Source organism: Diorhabda carinulata, chromosome 9, assembly GCF_026250575.1.
Source record: "Diorhabda carinulata isolate Delta chromosome 9, icDioCari1.1, whole genome shotgun sequence".
Taxonomy (NCBI): domain Eukaryota; kingdom Metazoa; phylum Arthropoda; class Insecta; order Coleoptera; family Chrysomelidae; genus Diorhabda; species Diorhabda carinulata.
In genome coordinates, this window is record NC_079468.1 from 3,105,056 (window position 1) to 3,128,563 (window position 23,508).

General features: G+C 31.3%; 2 protein-coding genes across 3 annotated transcripts in view; one reads left to right on the forward strand and one right to left on the reverse strand.

The window, feature by feature from the left end:
• Nucleotides 1–18,192, forward strand: part of LOC130898110 (protein held out wings) — a 165,046-nt gene extending 146,854 nt beyond the window's left edge. For both annotated transcript variants that reach the window (XM_057807163.1, XM_057807164.1), the window contains exon 8: nucleotides 9,421–18,192. The gene's annotated coding sequence lies outside the window, so the exon portion shown is untranslated. The remainder of the gene's footprint in view (nucleotides 1–9,420) is intronic.
• Nucleotides 18,193–18,322: 130 nt separating this feature from the next.
• Nucleotides 18,323–23,232, reverse strand: LOC130898109 (vacuolar protein sorting-associated protein 72 homolog). The gene is made up of 7 exons (XM_057807162.1): nucleotides 22,963–23,232; nucleotides 22,779–22,908; nucleotides 21,150–21,243; nucleotides 20,915–21,097; nucleotides 20,730–20,862; nucleotides 20,334–20,483; nucleotides 18,323–18,617 (listed from the first exon to the last, which is right to left on the reverse strand). The coding sequence occupies exons 1-7, from the start codon at nucleotides 23,094–23,096 to the stop codon at nucleotides 18,404–18,406; spliced, it is 1,038 nt and encodes a 345-aa protein (XP_057663145.1). The 5' UTR covers nucleotides 23,097–23,232; the 3' UTR covers nucleotides 18,323–18,403.
• Between the last annotated feature and the right edge of the window lie 276 nt (nucleotides 23,233–23,508).

Sequence of the window (23,508 nt, forward strand, 5' to 3'; positions counted from 1 at the left end):
CAAACCAGTGCAGCCACTTTGAAGACACTAAATTTTCCAGCGTTTTTTCTAAAATTCTATTTCATATTTGAATCACCCTGGCAATAGTTTTCTTCCATTCTTTTATATTTCTTGCTTTCGCCTTTGATTCCAGAACTCTTATTTCAGTTAGTTCTTTTTTTTTTCGTGATCCTGTCAGATTTATATCATTTATTTTGTCCCTTTCTTAATGTCTCAGCTATCTTTGTGTTATTAATCTAATAATTTTCCTACTTTCTTGTAAATCATGTCCTTCTCCATACGTCTTCCCCTCTTCTTTCTAATAGTTCCACAAAACTGAAAATAGATCGTAGCAAGACCAAACTTATCACCCATCTATGCCTATAGCGTGGTAATCATGTTTTTCTATTCTTTTCTATGCCTTCCAGTCATTTTTGTTTAGCATTCTTGATTCTGGCATTATTTCTAAGTGTCCCAACCATCCCAGTCTTCTGGATCTTTTAATTTTGCTAATTTCTTGTACTTGATGTACAAGAAATAGATAGATTTTATAGTTCCTGGCTTGTCCTTCTTCTCCATACGTCTTCCTTCTTTTCCTGAAAGAAAATCTTGGCAAGACCAACACAGTACCTCTACTATAATATCAGCCCAACCTACCCAATTTTTTATCTATGCTATTATTTCACTTTACCCCTAATTCATAAGCATTCATCACTATTTTGTTGTCTCCTTCTTCATTTTGAGCAAGTACTACTTCAAGAATTGAGTATGAGGAATATAAATAAAAAATATTCAGCGCTGTAGCTTGAGATCTACTTAGACCAAACAGTTACATGAACTACTTCTATTCTCCCCAGAAAAAGTGGCAAAATATCTATTAGGTCTAAAGTTATTCGATTGAAATTTCTGATTCAAAAATCAATTCCAAATTCATCCATTACTCAATTATCAAAACAGAAAGATTGATTCTGATTTTCTTGAAACAGTTAAGATTGTTTTTAATTCTTGTAAAAATACAAAAAACCATTATCGAACTATAAAAATTTGTAAAAGGTCTTAGATTTTTTTGGAATCATCACACAGAACTCAAGAGAATATAGAATTGATTTTAGTCCTTTTAAATGTCCTTGTAACTATATGGAGCAAGATATAAAAAAAAATTGATGCAGAAAAAACCTTTTTGTATCATTCCAAAAATAGGAAACCTATTTAAAAAAAATAATTAGGTAACTTGTATATGAAAAACCATGAAATTAAAAAAAAAGATTTTATTTCACTCTTTTGTACTTGAAATTTTGATCTTTTTCTAAAATAATCTATTTTCCTTCTCGTTTTTAGATTCAGTTTTCCATGTAAATTTTTTTATAGTAGAATTAGAATATTCACTAACTTTGTAACCATATAGTCAAAGGCTAAATTACCGATAAAAAAGAAGAAGTTATTTAACCTTGTTATAATATACATAAAATTGGTTTATTCGGTATACTTGATTGGTTGTTTTCACTCGAATTCTCTAGAATCTCTTGCACGCATTTTTTTTAATATAGTTTCTAATATAGAACACTTTCACACTCTGCTGCCTAGGTTATATTATATATTGTACGTTTAATATTTAGTCTAATCTCAGTGTCATTTATTTTTTTTTTACAAAATGCATGTTTTTCGTTGCAATGCATTAAAATCAATTTTCTAAATCTGCCAATGGATTTTTATAATTATAATGGGTGCAGGAATTACATGAGAACTGAACGGTTATCCACTTATTCACCATTATTCGTCACTAAAGATGAACAAACTAACCTTTTTGTTATACATGGAATTATAAAATGTACAAGATCACTTTCGGAAGTATTTACAGCGATTTTCCTTATTCAATTTTTTCATTCAAACACAATTTTTTTTTAAAACAACCCCAGTGCAGAGTACTTTGCATTTTTTAACGGACAGATTCACAATACAAAAGGGTAAAAAGTAGGAATTTCTGAGCAGTAACAAAGTGAGAGCCGCAGCAAAATTTTCTAAACAAAAATTATGAATGAAAAATGAAAATTTCTTTTCGTGCAGGGGAAAAATGCGTTCTGAAAAGTGCATCTATATCTTGGGGGTTTTCGAAGTGGCCGAAAACGAATATCATGACCTGGTGTCCGGGATGGATAGTTTAAACGTCACCTCCTGGAGACCAGTGGAGATTCGTTATGAAATTGGTCTAACCTAACCTAACTTGTCATGCAAGGTCACTTTTGGAAGTATTTACAGTAATTTTGCTTTTCCAATGTCCTAGGGGTTTTCCAAGTCGCTAAAAACGACTATCATGAAGGCGATGACCTGCGACGTACCTGGCGTCCATGATAGTTGGTTTATAGTCGTCTCCTGGAGGTAATGAAATTGGCTATTCTGAGCTGAACGCGATTATCACGACGACAATCACCTGGTACTGATATCGTTTAAATAAGCTCGAAAAGAGTTTATTTATTATAAGTGAAATGTCTTTTTGCGGGAATCAATGCAACCTAAATCCCAATGTTGGCGATGGGAACTGAAAAAACTGCAGGGTCGCTTTCAAAAGTTGTGGATGCATCAATTGTATACATATTTAAAATTATTCTACCAAAGAAACTGCAAACGACGAAAATGAAGACACTGAATAATAAGGCAGTTAAAAAAAATGAACATTGAATTATTGTTTCGCCATTTTTCGTAAAATGAACTAGTTATACTTGCAATCCTCCATAATGAGATCCTCGTATACTTTTTTATGTCGTGATACTTGCATCCAGCTACCTCGAAAACCCCCTGGATGTATATCTCCAAGAGACGACCTATAAACTATCCTCCTAGGCCACCAGGTACCTCGCAGGTCATTGCCGTCGTGATATCCGTTTTCGGCGACCTTAAAAACCCCCACATATATTTGAACAATTTCATAATGAATTTCCACGGAGCTCCTGGGAGACAACTTAGTCCTCGGTCTCATATTAAATGCTGTATGCGGCGTTCGACTTGAGCGTAGACGTTCCGATCGACGTCTGAACGCCAGGCACAGCGTCAGAGGTTAATACATCTCGTGCGCTAACGACGAAGCCTTCAGGAGACAGCTTATACAGCTTGTACAACCCGGTCACCAGGTACCTCGCAGGTCATTGCCGTCTTTATATTCGTTTTCAGCGACCTTGAACACTTCCAGGATGTATATATTTGAACAATTGCAACGGGGCTCCAGTATACGACGTAAGTGTCGGCCACCCTGGGCACCAGATACTTTCTGACGTAGTATTTGTGTTCAGCGACCTTGAAACCTAGAAAATTTTCAGAGTTATAAATTTTCCTTTTACCAACCATTCCAGATGCGCTTTTCGAAACGCATTTTTCCCCTGGACAAACGCAATTTCTTAATCATAATTTTCGTTCACAGTTTCATGAGTTTTTCCCGAATCGAATGCACTTTGTTTCAACTGAAAATTCCTAAATTTTGTACTTTATTTCCGCGACTAACAATCAAATCAAAATAAAAAATAAATCATTAGAATTGAATATGATTTAGTAAGAAAAAAAATGATTTAAAGAATTTTATTAGAAATTGTTTGTTTATCCTAATTGACGTTCACTGTATTTAACTAATTAATAAGGAAGGGTTTAGTGATGTCATACAAGCATGCGCAAAATGATTTGACGTAATCTAACTTGAAATTTAATCAACGCTTCTACATTAATAACTAATAGTTTCCACAGGTTTTTTTTATTTATCATTTTATGGTTATCAAATCGTTTAAATGAAAATATTAACGCTTCTAGAAGATCCTGCTTTGGTTTACTAGAAAAAAAATTAAATTACAGTGTCAAATCAGTTTAATCAGGTATAAATCGAATTCGAATCAGTTTTCGTGAAATAATATTCATAAAGTAGATTAAACGTGATATAAAAATTATTATTTCTCGAAGAACTAACAGAAAATCGAAGCAGCGTTATACAATTTTATACAGGTAAGAACTATTTAATTATTCATACGGCTTTAATTTGTTTAATCGACAACAAAATAAATTCAGAACAGAGTCAAAGTATAAATTGAAAAAGAAAAAATAATTCCTGCACTAATTTTCCTAATTTTATTCATTTCCACTTGAATTATTTAATTTTCGTAATGACACTGAGATAGAAATGACACTCTGCCAGAAAATTTTTATAAAAAATTATATATTTAATTATTGTTATTTTATGCAATTATTTTGGTAATTAAATAATTTAAATCACTGAATATTAATAGCGGGTAATAAGTGGCGTAACTTAATTCTTGGAAACACAATAATTTTATGTACTTGACTGCATTATTGAAGATTGTAACATGCTAATCAGTCTGTTTTTTTTTTATTTATTGTGGGTCAGTGGTAACTGCAGTCTAGTGCTGAACTCTGGTTCATATCTTCCCTTTTTATTCCAGTTATCCAAAAGCTTCAACACTATAGTGATAATACTTTCAAAAAACAAAGTTTAAAAATTTTAATTTGGTTTTCACTTAAGATTTACGTATAGAATTCCACAAAAAAACAAAATAGTCGTTCACTGTTCAACGTATAATCAAGCACTAGATTAATTTTTCCCACCATTCCAGTGGCACTCGAATGGGCGAGATGGAATGAATAATAGACCGTTATTCCTATCAACTAGACATAATTGATCACTGGAATAGTACTGTACAGTCTAGATTTACATTAATCTAGTAGTATTCCAACGTTGGACTGCAATAATGTGAATTGGGCTCAATGGGCGAGCTGGAAAGAATAATATACTGTCATTCCAGTCAACTAGACATAATTGATCACTGGAATAGTACTGTACAGTCTAGATTTACATTAATCTAGTAGTATTCCAACGTTGGACTGCAATAATGTGAATTGGGCTCAATGGGCGAGCTGGAAAGAATAATATACTGTCATTCCAGTCAACTGGACATAATTGATCACTGGAATAGTACTGTACAGTCTAGGTTTACATTATTTTGATAGTATTCCAACGTTGGACTGGAATGGGAGACCTGGAATGAATAATAGACCGTTATTCCTATCAACTGGACAGAATTGATCACTGGAATAGTACTGTACAGTCTAGATTTACATTAATCTAGTAGTATTCCAACGTTGGACTGGAATAATGTGAATTGGGCTCAATGGGCGAGCTGGAAAGAATAATATACTGTCATTCCAGTCAACTGGACATAATTGATCACTGGAATAGTACTGTACAGTCTAGGTTTACATTATTTTGATAGTATTCCAACGTTGGACTGGAATGGGAGACCTGGAATGAATAATAGACCGTTATTCCTATCAACTGGACAGAATTGATCACTGGAATAGTACTGTACAGTCTAGGTTTACATTATTCTAGTAGTATTCCAACGTTGGACTGGAATGGGAGACCTGGAATGAATAATAGACCGTTATTCCTATCAACTGGACAGAATTGATCACTGGAATAGTACTGTACAGTCTAGGTTTACATTATTCTAGTAGTATTCCAACGTTGGACTGGAATGGGAGACCTGGAATGAATAATAGACCGTTATTCCTATCAACTGGACAGAATTGATCACTGGAATAGTACTGTACAGTCTAGGTTTACATTATTCTAGTAGTATTCCAACGTTGGACTGGAATGGGAGACCTGGAATGAATAATAGACCGTTATTCCTATCAACTGGACAGAATTGATCACTGGAATAGTACTGTACAGTCTAGGTTTACATTATTTTGATAGTATTCCAACGTTGGACTGGAATGGGAGACCTGGAATGAATAATAGACCGTTATTCCTATCAACTGGACAGAATTGATCACTGGAATAGTACTGTACAGTCTAGGTTTACATTATTCTAGTAGTATTCCAACGTTGGACTGGAATGGGAGACCTGGAATGAATAATAGACCGTTATTCCTATCAACTGGACAGAATTGATCACTGGAATAGTACTGTACAGTCTAGGTTTACATTATTCTAGTAGTATTCCAACGTTGGACTGGAATGGGAGACCTGGAATGAATAATAGACCGTTATTCCTATCAACTAGACATAATTGATCACTGGAATAGTACTGTACAGTCTAGATTTACATTAATCTAGTAGTATTCCAACGTTGGACTGGAATAATGTGAATTGGGCTCAATGGGCGAGCTGGAAAGAATAATATACTGTCATTCCAGTCAACTGGACATAATTGATCACTGGAATAGTACTGTACAGTCTAGGTTTACATTATTTTGATAGTATTCCAACGTTGGACTGGAATGGGAGACCTGGAATGAATAATAGACCGTTATTCCTATCAACTGGACAGAATTGATCACTGGAATAGTACTGTACAGTCTAGATTTACATTAATCTAGTAGTATTCCAACGTTGGACTGGAATAATGTGAATTGGGCTCAATGGGCGAGCTGGAAAGAATAATATACTGTCATTCCAGTCAACTGGACATAATTGATCACTGGAATAGTACTGTACAGTCTAGGTTTACATTATTTTGATAGTATTCCAACGTTGGACTGGAATGGGAGACCTGGAATGAATAATAGACCGTTATTCCTATCAACTGGACAGAATTGATCACTGGAATAGTACTGTACAGTCTAGGTTTACATTATTCTAGTAGTATTCCAACGTTGGACTGGAATGGGAGACCTGGAATGAATAATAGACCGTTATTCCTATCAACTGGACAGAATTGATCACTGGAATAGTACTGTACAGTCTAGGTTTACATTATTCTAGTAGTATTCCAACGTTGGACTGGAATGGGAGACCTGGAATGAATAATAGACCGTTATTCCTATCAACTGGACAGAATTGATCACTGGAATAGTACTGTACAGTCTAGGTTTACATTATTCTAGTAGTATTCCAACGTTGGACTGGAATGGGAGACCTGGAATGAATAATAGACCGTTATTCCTATCAACTGGACAGAATTGATCACTGGAATAGTACTGTACAGTCTAGGTTTACATTATTCTAGTAGTATTCCAACGTTGGACTGGAATGGGAGACCTGGAATGAATAATAGACCGTTATTCCTATCAACTGGACAGAATTGATCACTGGAATAGTACTGTACAGTCTAGGTTTACATTATTCTAGTAGTATTCCAACGTTGGACTGGAATGGGAGACCTGGAATGAATAATAGACCGTTATTCCTATCAACTGGACAGAATTGATCACTGGAATAGTACTGTACAGTCTAGGTTTACATTATTCTAGTAGTATTCCAACGTTGGACTGGAATGGGAGACCTGGAATGAATAATAGACCGTTATTCCTATCAACTGGACAGAATTGATCACTGGAATAGTACTGTACAGTCTAGGTTTACATTATTCTAGTAGTATTCCAACGTTGGACTGGAATGGGAGACCTGGAATGAATAATAGACCGTTATTCCTATCAACTGGACAGAATTGATCACTGGAATAGTACTGTACAGTCTAGGTTTACATTATTCTAGTAGTATTCCAACGTTGGACTGGAATGGGAGACCTGGAATGAATAATAGACCGTTATTCCTATCAACTGGACAGAATTGATCACTGGAATAGTACTGTACAGTCTAGGTTTACATTATTCTAGTAGTATTCCAACGTTGGACTGGAATGGGAGACCTGGAATGAATAATAGACCGTTATTCCTATCAACTGGACAGAATTGATCACTGGAATAGTACTGTACAGTCTAGGTTTACATTATTCTAGTAGTATTCCAACGTTGGACTGGAATGGGAGACCTGGAATGAATAATAGACCGTTATTCCTATCAACTGGACAGAATTGATCACTGGAATAGTACTGTACAGTCTAGGTTTACATTATTCTAGTAGTATTCCAACGTTGGATTGGAAAAGGGTGAATCGGACTAAATGGTCGAGTTGGAATGAATAATAGATCGTCATTACTGATGTATTTAGGTAGATTCTTGTACTATCTTCTAGAGGAAACATTATAAGAAGTTTAATTTATATTAGTCCCTGAAAATGAACTGAAAATTAAAAAAAAATTAATAGAATTTATTCAAAAACTACAAATGTAGAACAGTACGGATGTCATTGAAGTATATGTTCACCAGTAACGTCTTGGCAACATCCTAATCTTATATAAAACTGTCTTCTAACCTTTTTGCAACATAAGCTGCTTTCCAATTTATTAAGCACCTTGTGCTTGACACCCATGGATTCGTTAGGTTTTGTAACATTTGATAACATTTCACAAATTTGTTCAATTGTTGCCGTGTTCGAAATACAAGATACCTGATTAGATGAATAAAATATAAGGAAGCACTTGTTTAAAACTATACTTTTTACTATATAAACCCTCATAAGCCCTTTTGTAGTCTTCTTCATTAAGTAGTAATGCATATTCCCAATTCGTCTCTGAATTCAGTCATATAAAAAATTTTGTTCTATTCGTTCTCTTAAGTCAAATCAAAAAGTCTAATAGTGTAAGTTCAGTTGATTGGGCTGATCATTCTATCGATAGGCAAGTTACTGCCTGTTATTTTCGTAATCAATCATGTCTAAAACTGTTATTTCATACATTTACGTTAATCTAACCAATTTTTACAACTAAACTCTTTAAAATATTTTTTCTACAACCGTGCGTACTTTAGACACACTTACGAGAGCGTAAAACTTTAATTCAGTACTTAAGGAAACATACTTTAAGAAGTGGTACGTAAAAAACGTATTATCAAGGTCTCCGTAGTGTATTGTCTAAAGTACGAGGTTCACATGCTGATGGTCCCAGGTTCAAGTCGCGCTGATGCAATTTTTTTAATGTTATAAAGAATTTCTATAATAATCTCATCTTAATCGTTGCAATAAACTTGAAAACTACCATTTTTGAATAGAGAATGAAGATATATTTCAAACAATATATCACAAACCTTTCCCATTTATAAATTGGGGGTTGTAATTATCATTCGAAGGGGGTTGAAGATAGGGTTCGCATTTTCACGTTCATTAATGTTAATTTAAAATTCAAATTCGACCTCTACGTTAAAATTTATCGAGTCGTTAGTGGTATTCACACTGAAATGCACTATTTGAACTAACACTACACAAACACTCACAATTACCCTGTTTGCCTCGCGTTTCTTTAATTAAGTTATCATCTTCAGGCACTGGAGATGAACAGACAGTGTAATTGCGAGTGTTGGTGTAGTGATAGTGTACACAGTGTGTTTCAGTAGTCCATAACCAAAATAAAATCATTTAGCTACGCCACTGATTTAACCTAAGGGAAACTAAAAATACTTAAATAATGATTATTCTTGTAGAGTGTCTAATGTGTGAATAAATATATGATATAAATTGTGTTGTGGATCAGCTATTACGAAATTACTAACAAACTGTTTTTTTCTTTTTCTTTTCTTGTTAACTCGGTTGGCCGGCTACCGTAGGCTTTGTGGAGTGCTAACCCTCTCGTCACACACAAACACACCCCCTCTGCGCCAAATTCCTCGACTAACGAAAATATCTCGGATGCGCCGGACCAACTTCAAAAGGGTAGCGGTATGTCTAACAAATTACATCACTAACATCGATTCACTTTTTTTTGTCATCTTTGTATACTAAAATTAACTTAAAAAAATACAGTCGTATCAGCTAAAGCTTATTAAAAATGTGAGGTTAGAGGAAATTTTTGATTGTTTGAAAATAAAGTGATTTGGCTGATATTGACTGTATTCAAAATCTTTAATTTGTAATCTAACTTTCTAGATTCTTAAATGAGTGTGTTAAGTACCTTTAAATATATAGATTAACGACGTTTTATTTTTGGCAGCAAAAGTGAGACGTTACTTAAAACATAAAAAACCAGTTGCCAACAAAATGTCGCACATGTAATCCAAAACCGTCACTATACAAAAAAAAATAAATTCAAAGGAGAGACAATTAAGAAATTCAATTCGGATATTTTTAATAATTACCTGCAAATTAAATATATTTTGGTAGTGTAATGGTTCAAACTACGAGATATGATAATGTTGTGAAAACAAAAATATTTTTTATTGTTTTTTTTTTGTGTATAGAAATAGAAATTGAAAAAATCAGAAAACTTCGATACGAACCAATAATGATGTCGTGTAGACTAGGTAACTAACTATTAATTTTCTTTAAATTTTCAACCGGAAAAAATGTTTTGAAATACACATCAATTTCCTCATTTCCAGATTGATTTATTCTTATTTCAGTTAACTTAACTGCTTCTCCTTAAGAGTTTTTTGAAAATCTTCGTCCAGACTCAGTTGCTAATTTTTTCAAAACGTAAAAATCGCTATAGGATAGTTCGTTGACATTGTAGGGATTGTCTATTGTTCTAGAACATAAATGAGGCCAGATGTCAAATATTTTGAAATTTCTTTCTCGATTACATAATGAACAGAATCATTTTCATTCTGTGTATGTCGTGTAATAGTTTTTATTTTGAAATTCGCCAAGGTATACATAAACATGGAAAATATAAACAATTTCTAGATTATCATCATTGAAAGTCTCAGATATTTTATAGCGATACTATTTTTTTTACACTCACATTTTATTTTCACTGGTAGATAGATTCTCAATTGGCATTGCATCTTTGGATAACACATAGATATTTGTATCTCCACTAACAATCAAGTGCTCGGGCTTTTGCACGTGGCAACTTTTTTTAAAATGATTCGAGCATATTCTCACTATTCAAACAATAAACTTGTAAACATTTACCGTGTTGGAGGTTAAGTTGTCTTTCTCCGCAAACTTTTTTTCATTCGCTAAGTAATCTTATATCTTTTGTGGGAAATTTATGGAAATTAATATCTTTACCTCTACAATTCGTATTGTTATTTGTGCATGAAGGAACAGAACAAGAAAGTATTTTAATTTTAATAACTACTCTATACACTCAATGTAAATAAATATGAATCAGTCAGCTGGTGACAGCCAATATGGCGGAAAGTGGGACTGCGCAGTAGTGGTTGTAAATTGGTCTTCGGTAAGAACACACCTTGTAGTCGTTACATCATAGAACAAATTTAGCTGAAAAACCAAAATTCAAAAATTTTCGTAGAGTGACGTCTTAGGAGTACACGTGCAATGTTTATTTATATTCTTAATTTGTTTGTTGCGATTCAATTTTTTAAAATACAGAATTTCATTCATAAATTGCTATAAATATGATGTCCTTTCCATGATCATAAAATTGCTGCCGTCTAATGTCTATTAAAATTAAATTTAAAAGCACTTAACAAAGTATTAACTGTCGAAATTAGATCCAAATTTTGAAATTTATTATGAAATAAATACTCCTAGCTTTCCGAATCTCACATACGAAATATAAATTGTAATTTTGGATTTATTTTTGGCTTCCTACACTTTGTAGGTAGGATAGCATTTATCCAATTTAATAAGTAATTTACTAATACATTTATTATCTTTTCTTTTGTCTAAAATAATATTTTTGGTACGCACTTTTTAATAAAACTGCAATATCGAAAAATTGATTGTTAAATCAAACCCAACTTTCCACTGCGAACCTTATACAAACTCGATACTCTTCAAAAGGAGGTGGAATTGTGAGGTTATGTGGGATTTTTCACTCCTAAAACCCCTCGTACTACTTATTAAACAATATAACGAAACTACCAGAAGGTGTTACATCATTCTGTTTAAACTTATGTTGGTGTATCTATTAGATCTGTCTGTTTTTGAGTTATCTTTGTCACCAAATTAGATAGAATATTCCAGGCTTTCTTACCAACTACCATTTTATGAAAGATGTTTTCTGGTGATAGTAAACTTCCAATTTATTGTTTAGTTGCTCAGCCTTCGTTAACAGGCATAAAAGGTGTGCTCTATATTATATTATGTAGGTTTAAATCGATTAAAATATGCAGTGGAATATCCATTCCCTGTTAATAGTTGCAGCAGATGACAATTTATCTAATATCTTGAGGCGTACAAGTTTCTTTTTCATTTAGGTCTTTTCTCCAAAATTCACTCAATTTCTTTCGATATTTTCTTGAGGTAGCACCTCGTGTAGTTTCTTACTTCTATTCTTAGTAGTACTGTTGATTTTTCCATCCAGGCCATCTTTTGTTTTTCTATATTTATTATTTTTTTCCTCACTTTTCCTTCTCACATTTTCCAACCATCTTAGTTGATGGTATATTCAATTTCGTTTATTTTGTACTTCACCAACGTTGTCATGAGTAAAAAACAAAAATCACTACAATAATGATGCAGTTAATGGAAAAAGATGTTTTCATTTGTGAAAGATAGTAATAAATCACATTAAATAACATTTAATAAAATCCTTGCGTACTAGTGGTACCCATTTGATTGAAATCTCATTTTCTTGTTGTACAAAATGTATACAACAAAAATGTTCTCTAAATCATTTCGATTAAAAACTGCAGTATACTCAAATTTGACACCCTTGTGAAAATATTTGCTCATTTCATTATGTTGTGTTTACAACGCTACACAACAAACTTACAAATATCTTCAGTGGTCTACCCTGTAAAAGAATTTAATGAAAATTTTCACAAACTAAATGATAATTTGTTGATAGTGATACAGAAAATTTTATTTTCAATAATAAGACTTTAAATTCATAATTCTAAACAATTTAATAGTTTAAAGCATTTTCTTAAGAAGTCTGTTACCAAATAAAATAAAAGGTCCTGTCCTGTTCATTTTTTTTTTGTTAATGGCCAAAGTATTTAAACAATTTCTGTCACAAATGTCCAACAAAATACAAATAATTGATTAGTAATCAATCAATAAGTTTTTTAGCTAAATTTCGCTACATTCATCAAGTTTGTTTTTTTTAGTGGTAAAATTATTCCAAAGCTTTTCCAACTTTTTCATGTCATTTTTATAGACCGAATTTTAATTGGCTTCTATTTCAGAGCTACTTTTCTGATTTCATCAATATTTCTTTCCTTGAAGCAATTTTTTCAGGTCTTAAAACAAAGGGTAGTCACTGGGGAACGAATCTGGAGAATACGGTGGTTGCAGTTACAATTTAGAGTTTATTTAATTGCATTGGACCATCGTTTGTATCGACTTATGATATGGTACATTATCTTGGGATCGTATAATAGTCAAAAATTTGCTTCGATATTTTTTTTTCCATTGTTTGAAAAAACTCAGGTTCAGTCTAAACCAATAGACGATTAAAGGTTCAATAGCTGTCATTTGGAGAATTTTTTTCTGGTCAAAAGACAATTGGTAGTCGCTGTGGTTCGTATCTGGAAAATATTGTGGTTGCAGTAGCAATTCAGAGTTCATTCAATTGCATATGACCATAATTTGTATCGACTACGACGCGGTATATATGGGGTCACATAATGGTCAAGCTTTTGACTCGACGGAATTTTTTTTCAATTTTTCCGAAAAACCATGGTTCAATCTAAACCAACAAACGATTGGAGGTTCAATATTTGAGAGGTGTAGTTTGAAAAATATGGTTTCCAGTGAAAATTATAAAAATAAGATTTGTGGTGACCTCCATCCGTCAGACTTATTGTTTATTGGTATATTTGATGAGTAAAAATTCCCAATTTGAAGTGCCCTTTTGAAACTCCTGTACCATTAAAAATATTTTAATTCGTAAAATCAAATTAAATATATTTTTGATGTAAAATGGTAAAGTTTTTTGGCGCAATATTCTGTCGTTTTTTTTTAATCGGCAATTTTAGTTTTATAGGAGCAATAAGATACGAGGGTTATGCAAAAAGTTTCAATATCTAACAAATCATCAACTTTTTTTGAATTATTTGCAGTATTGCCTCTCAAATCACCTGGGGGTATAATACTCTTGATTTTTGATTATAAATAATTGAAGTGCGTATCAAAAAATTCTTAGACTGTTCTGCGAAGTACAAACCATTTTCGAGAGTGCCAACAATATTTTTAGAAAAATTTCCTATAATAATAATCGATGAAAAGTTTGTTTTTTTCTTGAAAAAAATATTGATAGATGTCAAATTGAGACTAGAAAATTCGATTTTAGGATTTAGGTAAAAAACTGTTTGCTATATATCTTGCAGCATGAGTCAGTGTTGCTTGACATCTTGTCGCTGCTTAAAATATCGGTGGTGGAATATGTAAAACAAAAAAACTTGAAATTGATTATTTTTATTGGAACGCACAAAAAGTGGACGCATATTCCCTGTCGAGAAAATAATCTCCCCACTTTTATCGTTGTTTTTTTTTATATATATATTTGTACTTATTAAATTTTCTTGGACAGGCAATACACATAAGAATTTTGTTTCTTTCTAAATACAAGTTAGTCCAGACGCTGGCTACATAAATTCGTCGGATATTCTTCTTCTTCTTTCAAATTATATTAGTACAATTTCCACATCCCGCTGTATATAAGACCAGAATAGTAAAAAGTACAAAACGAAAACATTTAAAAATTGAATGGAACTGGAAAAGTTCAGAATCTTCTTAAAATAACTTCCATGTACCAGTGTGTACTCTCAAAAATTCATCTCCCAAAAACCCCTATCAAAAATCCCCACTAAAAAATTCTATTAATCACAAAATGAATAATAGGGCCCTTGCAAACTTTTTTATACCTTAATTACGTTTAGTATATCGTTCTTCATCATTAGTTAATAAAAAAATAAATTTAAATACCTAAATGACGCGCCAAAACGCATTTGTTGTCACATGACTGAGTGTGACGTTGTATGACGTAGAAAGTAAGTAAACAGACTTAAGTGAGGTTAAAACTAAATACAGTTTAAACGGAGTTGGTATTAAAACACCAAATAAAGTTTTCCTCGAAAGGAAAAGCGACGAAAACAATGGTTTCAAGGGATTATGCAAGCATCAAAGCTGGCAGCCCAGTATATGTTTCTGAAGACCGTTTCAATGTAAGTTTTATCTATTGGTATTTAAAAAATGTTAACTTATTGTTATTTTTTAATGTAGCTTGAAACAGATTTGGAAAATTATATGATGTGGAAACTAACACAATACAAAAAAAAGTTTAATCGGACAAATGTGATGATAATGACGTTACTATGAGAAAGTCCAATTTGTAGTACTTCCTAATCTGCTTTTACTCCACGTATTTCAGCCGAAGTGAATAATTGATTATTAGAAACGAACGTAGCAACCATGAATGCATCTATTTTAGGTAGATTGGCCGATCTTGCCTCGATAAATACTATTTCGGCCATCATTTCAATTAGAATAGTTTTTTAAACCCTTACAAAAAGACAAATCGCACTAAACAACCAATTACCTCCACTCACAACAACAGAATGGCGTTTGAAAGGCGACACGCGGCGACTACGTTTACTTACTTTCTACGTCACAACCGCAGTAACCAATAGAAACATGTTTTCTCTCACGTGTTATTATTAAAATTTTTAAATATGTTAAATACCCAAATTTTTGGTTGCGAATTATACTCCAGAAAATAGCCCAAAAACACTAATTTTAGTAATGATTTTAAAATAAATCTTACTGGGAGGAAAAGCGATTTTATATTTCCAATAAGTTTGAAAATATGTTTGTTTTTCAACTTTAACGTCTCGTACTTCAGAAACTCACATGAAGACGGAGATGATAAGAAATTAAAAAACAAATAAACGAATCTAAAAGTCTGAAAAATAATACAAAAACACTTTTCCTAAAAAATATTGAATGGATAATTTAAAAATATTTTGGTATTTTATCAACTTACACGCCCTGTACTTCATAAACCTACTTGAAGGAGAGAATGATGAAAATTAAAATTTATCAAAACATCCAGATCAACGGGACTGTTGGAAGTGTACTGTTTCGTTAATCAAAATACAGAGTGATCAATTTTAACATGTCTGTATAATATCCAAGTATATTTTACGTTGTTGCCAGTTTTATAATATATGTATATGTATATGTACGAACATATTCACTTTGTATTTGATTATTAAATTATATCCGTCGATATTACAGGGTTTGCATCTCGACTAAAGTGGTAAGGTAGGTAATTAAGTGACTTAAAAATAGATTTAGTAATTTTATTAGGCTTATTGAGAATAATTTAGAGTTAACTATTTTTTTTTTCAAAAAAATCATTTTTAAATATAAATCTTCATAGTATGGAGATTTTAAAAAGTGCCTTTTAGTTAACTGATATTTATTCTTGATAATTCTTTGAAAAAATGATCAAAATATTACCCTTTTTTATATATATATATTTATATGTATGAAAATGTATGAAATTCTTTATTGTTTTGTTTTATTAGAGATAAGCGAAACTTGTTTGGGGGCTCAAGGTCATTTTAGCCGAATTGTTGCAATAAACAGAGTGATAAGTTTAGTTTCATTTAAAAAAAATACAAAATGAATAGTCAAATTTTAGTTATAGTCTTTAAATACGGTGTTTTTAACCTCTTATATACCACATGACTCATCGGAAAAAATTTTGGCAACAAACTCAACAAAGAAAATTTTTTTTTGTTATGAATAATAATTTGCAACTATGTGATATATGGAACCCAATACTGTCCTTTTATTTGTTCATGGTTCGTGATGAACTAAAAATGGACAAATACAAACATAAATTTAGAAATTGTCTCATCTCACCTTCCTCCTTTACTTCCTATTCAAATGATAATTTTACTTTCTTTTGCATCATTATTTTTTTTACATTTTCTTCATCTCTATCATTAGAAGATTCACTTTCATTATTAGATAACTTTGATTCATTAGATTCTGGATCATAATCAGAGTCAATACATATCATTAATCATTAAAGCAACTATCATTGCTTGCATAAAGAGGAACAGGGGTATTTTTCCTTCATCATTTCTTCAACTGTAAAAAAATACAAAAAAATTTATGTTATACTGACAAATATGGAACTCTTGTAATCCGTTGTATCAGAAAACACCAATTTTTAATATTTATATTTATACCACAATTTTTTAATGGTTGGTATCAAATATGATATAGTGGTATAAAAGCGGTTAAACCATCTTTGTATTTTTAACTGATGATGAATTTTATAGAAATTTTTGTTTCTTTGAATGAACAAAATTCACCAAAAAATATTATTTTAATTTGTTTATTTTTTCATACAAATTTGACTATTCTGTTCGCATCTCGAAATTAAATTTACAGTTAGATCTGATATCTAAGATCAATTTTAATATGGAAATAAGTTGGTTTCCGTCCAGGATATTTGTATTAAATAAAAAAAAGCAATAATTTTTCGTTTTAATTTTAAAAAATACTCTCGATCTGAATCAAACGAGTGCAATAAAGATATATTGAGCCATGTGCAATTTGTTAATATCTTTGGGACGTTTATTAAACAAAAAAGTAATCTCTATACTTTTATTTTGTACTTAGAATAGAAATATGAGGAATTGGAGTTTAATAGAATACTTTTAAACACACTTTTTATAAATAAAAATATAAAAAATAAACTCTAAACCGACTATCCAACAATATTTCAAAAGAATCCTTCTAATTATTTATTTATCCTGTCTTTTGCTTCAAATTCAAAATTTAATACTAAAATAAGCATGACTTACAGGACAGGCAGAATCATACCTCAAATTTCTTAGATAATATGATTACGAAGCTTTTAGATTGTCTCAGGACTGGAGTGTTCCTTCATTGAGACTCCCATCAGATTATTTAGCCATCCATTCAGTTCTCAGCATCAATTAAATTGAATTTGATAAGATCGATTATCAGTTTGATGTCGTTTCTTGTCAACACAAGATTATCTCTAACTTCTTGGACGATATGGTTATGAATCTCTTCATTAAGATTCATTCAGATTCTCTAGCCATCCATTCGGTTCTCGGCTTCTGAATTGTTGGTATAGTCAACGATACAGTTGTACTCAAGTTATTGTAAATTTCGCTTTTTTTGACAATTAATTATATAGAATATTATTTCAATTAAACTCCTTTTCTTTCGAAACAGAGGTTTTTCAAAAGGCATTATTTCGTTAAAAAAAAAGAGGTAGCTTATATTACCTATAATGAAATAAATATATAAATAGTTATTATTTTAAGGTAATTTATGTGTCATATTAATAATATTTAATGTTATTATTATATGTTGTACTTTTGAAATTAACTCTACTTTGAGTTTATTCAGAATATATTGAGATTATGGTATGTATTATTTGTGCACAAATTCAATAAATATCTAATAAGTGTTAATTATGAGTTATTTTTTATACCCTGTTATCCTCTTATCCTAAAAGAAAGGAAAACTGATCCCTCGATCGATATAAAAAATTTAGTGTCAAAAATTCAAATAGGAAGGATTTCTTAATTACAATGGTCAATATTTTTATATCAGAAATATTTAATGTTCTTATGAGAATCTGCAAAAAAATTTCTGTTAATAATAAATAAAAAAAATAGTGTACTACTGAAAGGAAAATTTCTGTTCATTAATAACCATCTCTCTTCTCAATCTTTTATAATTCTGGGACAACCACTTCAAGAAATTCGCTACCATTGGATTATTTTTATCTCCGTTATTTTGCAAATAGTCGTAATATGCCATTTTGATAATTTTCAAACAGGTACTATTGTGGTAAGGAACACGAGTGACTGGATCCACATAATGAGCTGGTTTACTGAAAGAGATAAATTATAGTGAATAGAAGATGGCAAATATTGAAATACTTATTTTTTTAAAAACAAAGTAGCAAAATAAGTCCATTAATAATATCCTATTCTCAAAATTTAATTTGAAAAACATATGGATTTCATTGAAAATCGACAAAAACATCCAATACCATCACAAACCTGACCAAATCACTCCTTATTTTAAAGTATGCTTCCAGCTTAAAGACAGGTGAGCTTAAACTGGAAATTAAAATTTGACAACGATTCATACTGACAAAAAAACTTGATGTAATAGGTAAGAATAATGAGAATGACTTTATTTGGGTTCCTATTTATTCTAGAATCAAAGGATATGAAGTTAAGAAGTTCAAACGACTTCTATTAACCTAGAACCTCTCTGTGGTGTAGAAAAATGGTTTTCAGAAAAAAGTAACTGGAATTACAATATAATGATACATTCTAATAGTTAATCAGCTACCATAGCATAAAGCTCGCATGAATAACTCAAAACTGTCAATAAAACTTGATGGACTAGACAAGAATAATAAAATTCATTTAATCTGGTTTCCTCATCAATCTGGAATCAAAGATTTATTAATCCTAAACCTTTTTTATGGTGTAGGAAAAAGGTTTTCAGAAGAAAAAAGAAACAGGAAAATATGAATTCTGCCTATCCGGACTTAATGATTCTAAAAAGTTTCCTAGAAGCTATGATATCACTAGATCTAGATAGTATTTGAATATTAAAGTTACACAGCCTTACTAGCCAGTTTGTTTACGAAACACTGCCACCTAAAGAAGCATCTAACCCTATCAGATGAATTGACGTTTGCATATGCGAGGAAAAGTATGTCCTCTAATAACTACATCTTGAAGGCAGTTCAGATTTGGAACCTCTGAACCGGTAGGAGAGTTGTTGATGTCAAAACTAGCTATAGTATTGAATCTAAATAACAGTACATCAATTTTTGGAACACTATAGATTAATTATTAGGAATTTAACAGAAGTTTCTCCATTCCAACCAACTATTGTCTCTGGTAGCCAAGTCAAACTCACAATCACGACTACTTGCAGTATTCAGTTACAGTACGATATCTCGAATCTGTAATTAAAAAAACTCAAAAAATTCCCTATCTACCAAACCCATTGCTTACTCCTGTGGTATTAAGCTACAGCAGCCACTGTATGAGATCCTGATGGCGGAAATAATTTACTAAGCAGACTTACGACATATTTTGCTTGCTAAATTGTTGCTTCAAGATGGTCTAATATGGAACATTCCAGAAGTTTTGCTGCCAATCAAAACTACCCTTGTTACTGCAATATTAACCTGTGGCAGCTTTATCTCTAAAATAGAATTAGTTGCTCTTCGGCATATTTTGTTGCTATATAGTTGCTATAAAATATCTTTATCAAGTAATTCTAAAAACCACCCCTTTTGTCAAACTTACACTCGTCATTTTGCAAAGCAATAATGTGAGTTCAACATGTAGGGGTGAGTTTTGGAATTTTTGATAAAGCCACCTTAAAGCAACAAAATATATAAAAATTAAGGGACAGAATCACACATTTCTAATGAGCGGCTGGAGAAACAAAATCAATTATCAAGTAAAAAATTAGGAACAAATTAGGAGCAGGGTCCAAACCTGCACTTCAAAATGACTCCCACAGTTTAATATATGTATCAAATGAAGCTAGTGATGAGAAGATTAATTATACATACCCAGTCACAGCACATTTTAGTTTCTTGGGTAACAAAGGTGGCGGTTTAACATTGAAAACTTTTTTAAAAATAACATCATGCGGATCATTCAGTATTGTAATAAATGTCCTTTCACAATACTTCTGTTCCTCCATTTCGTGCTTAATATCACTAGAAATTATAGAAAATATATAATAAACTTAAAAAATGATCATACAATATTGGAAAATGTGAAATATATGATTCAATTTTCAATCGAACAACTGCATATAGGAAAAATGCAGCAATTTAAAAGTAATATAAAAATACCAAAGTCAGAAAGTTGAATTTACGAAAGTATGGGTACATAAAGGCCGAAGCTTTATATCACACACACTGAAAAATCTAAATTTTTGGCCACCAACTGTATGTACCTACCTATTTGAATCATTCATTCCAGGTTCTTCTATAATGGGCATTCTAGTAGATCTGTATTGAATCATAGGTCCTGAACAATGTTTTTTCAAAGGTCTTCTGGCCTTTTTTTCATTCTCCATTTTTTGATATCTCTCTACAAAGTTGACCTATATTTATAACTATTTTCAATGAGAGAATTGTTTTACCTAGAGATTTCAAATTTTCTTGTTCAGTAATTTTGGCCTCCTCTAACAGTTCTGCTTGGGTAGGTACCCATTTGTCCACCGCTTGCCTTCTAACTTTCCTCCTTTGTTCTAAATCTCTTACTTTCACTCTCTGAGCTGTTTCAGCTGTTCTTGCTAAAGTGGATTTTCTCACAGACTTTCTACCTAGAATTTTAATAATAAAAACAATTTTTTAGAGTAATTGAAACGTTCTTACCAAATGATTCATTAACTGTAGAAGAATGTCGAATTTTAGTAGATGTTGTTGGAGGTTTTGGAAGTGTAGGTTTTTCATTTTTCGGTATTGGTTCCTGAAAACAAAACCAATATTTGAGAAGTAAAAATCTTCATAATAATCTTTAGAAGAATATTCTTGAGAGTATTTTCATCAAGGAGAATATTCTCCCTAGCATTATTTGTAATACTAATATCGCTTTTAAAATTTTATGTACGAATTTATGTCTAAAACATAAAATATCGATGGGGAATAAAACGAATTTTTTTGCAAAAATCTAATATGAAAAATAATTATTTTTTAAAAAATTTCATTGCATTGTTTGAAAAGCAATAATTAATTTTTTTCTAATTTTAGTAATAAATTACAAATTAATTATATATTATATATAATTAATTATTCTTATATTAGTTATACATCAGAGGAGCTAATAAGTGGCTCAGAATTCATTCACCAGCCAGCAGAAGTTATTGAAAGTGTTTCAGTAAAGAAAATTATATTAGAATTAGCTGTATATCAAAACAAAAAGTTTTTTTTTGGAAAATCTTTGTTATTAAAACAGCTGAAAATGAAAATGCTACTACATAGTGGAAAGGGACATGCATTGGAATCAGTTTGGCAAAAATCGCATTATTAATATGCCTTTCACAACGGATGTAACTGAAAGTTTCAATATTTATGGATTAATATACACTGCAAAAAGAAATTGATTATCCATAGAAAAAAGTGGAAAACTGACCTTTGTGGTCAATAACATCAAATTTTTAAAACCTGAATGCCAAATCATGGCTAAAATTCAAAAAAATACAAGTGACAGAAGCACTGAGTGATGAGAGTCAGCCGACACAGAAATGAAAGAAAACATCAATGAAAATGAAAGTTCATTTTCAGAACAAAGATTTTTGATTAAATTTTAATTATGGAAACATTTGGTTTGAAATAATTTATTATTGTTTAAAAATTTGTTAGCTTTTTTAAAGATGTTCGAATTTATATTCCATTATTTGTTTTTCTGAATACACTGTCTAGACTACCACTACACCAACACTCACAATTACACTGTCTAATGTCTTTTTTGATAACCAAGTTATCGTCTTCAGAGACTGAGAGTTTACTGACTGATTCTTGGTGTAGTTGTAGTGTTAATAGTGAGTTCAGTATGTGACAACGTGTTAAATAAAGATAAATCAATTTTATAATGAATCACTAATAATTTTAACCCTTTTGATTATGGTCTTCAAATATCAAGTAGTAATATTTACTCCTAAGTATTTTCAAAAGAATTTAAAAGACTAATTAGTAAACTGTTTACCTTCAGTCTCTGAAGATGATAACTTGGTTATGGAAATGCGTGGCAGATGGTGTAATTGTGAGTGATGGTGTAGTTGTAGTTTAAACAGTGTTAAGTTTTTTAAAATAAAACTTACATAAAAAACTTTTAATCTTTAAGGGTTTTACATTTTTATTTATGAGTAAATAAAAAAGAGCTAGCAAAAAGTACTTTGCCATCAAATAAAATCTTAAAAATCACAAATCATAATAAAAAAAAAATATTTTCAACTCACATATCTACCCAATACATTTTTATGCCTAGAAATATATCATTATTACCTTATATGCTTTGGTTACAAGTCTACGTTTCTTTTTTTGGTTTTCATCTCCCTCGGTGTCAGAAACTGGTTCATCGTTTTCATCTATACTGAAATCTGAATCAACTACATCTTCACCTTCTTCTTCGGCTCTAAATAGATGAAAAGTTAATATATTTCGTTTGCTACCCGTTATACGTACTTACTCGTATTCATTATCGGATGCTGTTTCTTGAAAGCCTCCATAATTTTGTTTATAAAAATCGTCTTGGCATTCCTCTTCTTCATCTAAAAGTTTGGCCATACGATTACCGGCATTTGTTCTTCGTTCGCGTTGCATGTTGATAATTTTTATTATAAATACCTTTTGAACCTAATATTATCGAATTTCACTGCCTCAAACAATAAGCACAAATTATTTATCAACAATTAACCACAGTAACCACACTTATTTTGTATGTCTAAACTCATGTTATGTGGGACCATAGAAATATATCATATTTTACCCTAACGATTACACTACTACGTTTTCAGTGTTAGATCTAGATTTAATGTTATGCACCGCTACCCACCACATAATAAGATAAGATTGAAATTTTTTTATCGGTTTTAGTAGAGTTCAAATTTCTTTTTTGTATATTTTCTATAAGTTTTTTTGATATTTATCATAGAATTATTTTTCTAAATTAATTTGTGAACTTGGGAACTCAACAAACAAACTAGCTTTTAACGATAATCTTAGATTGGGCATG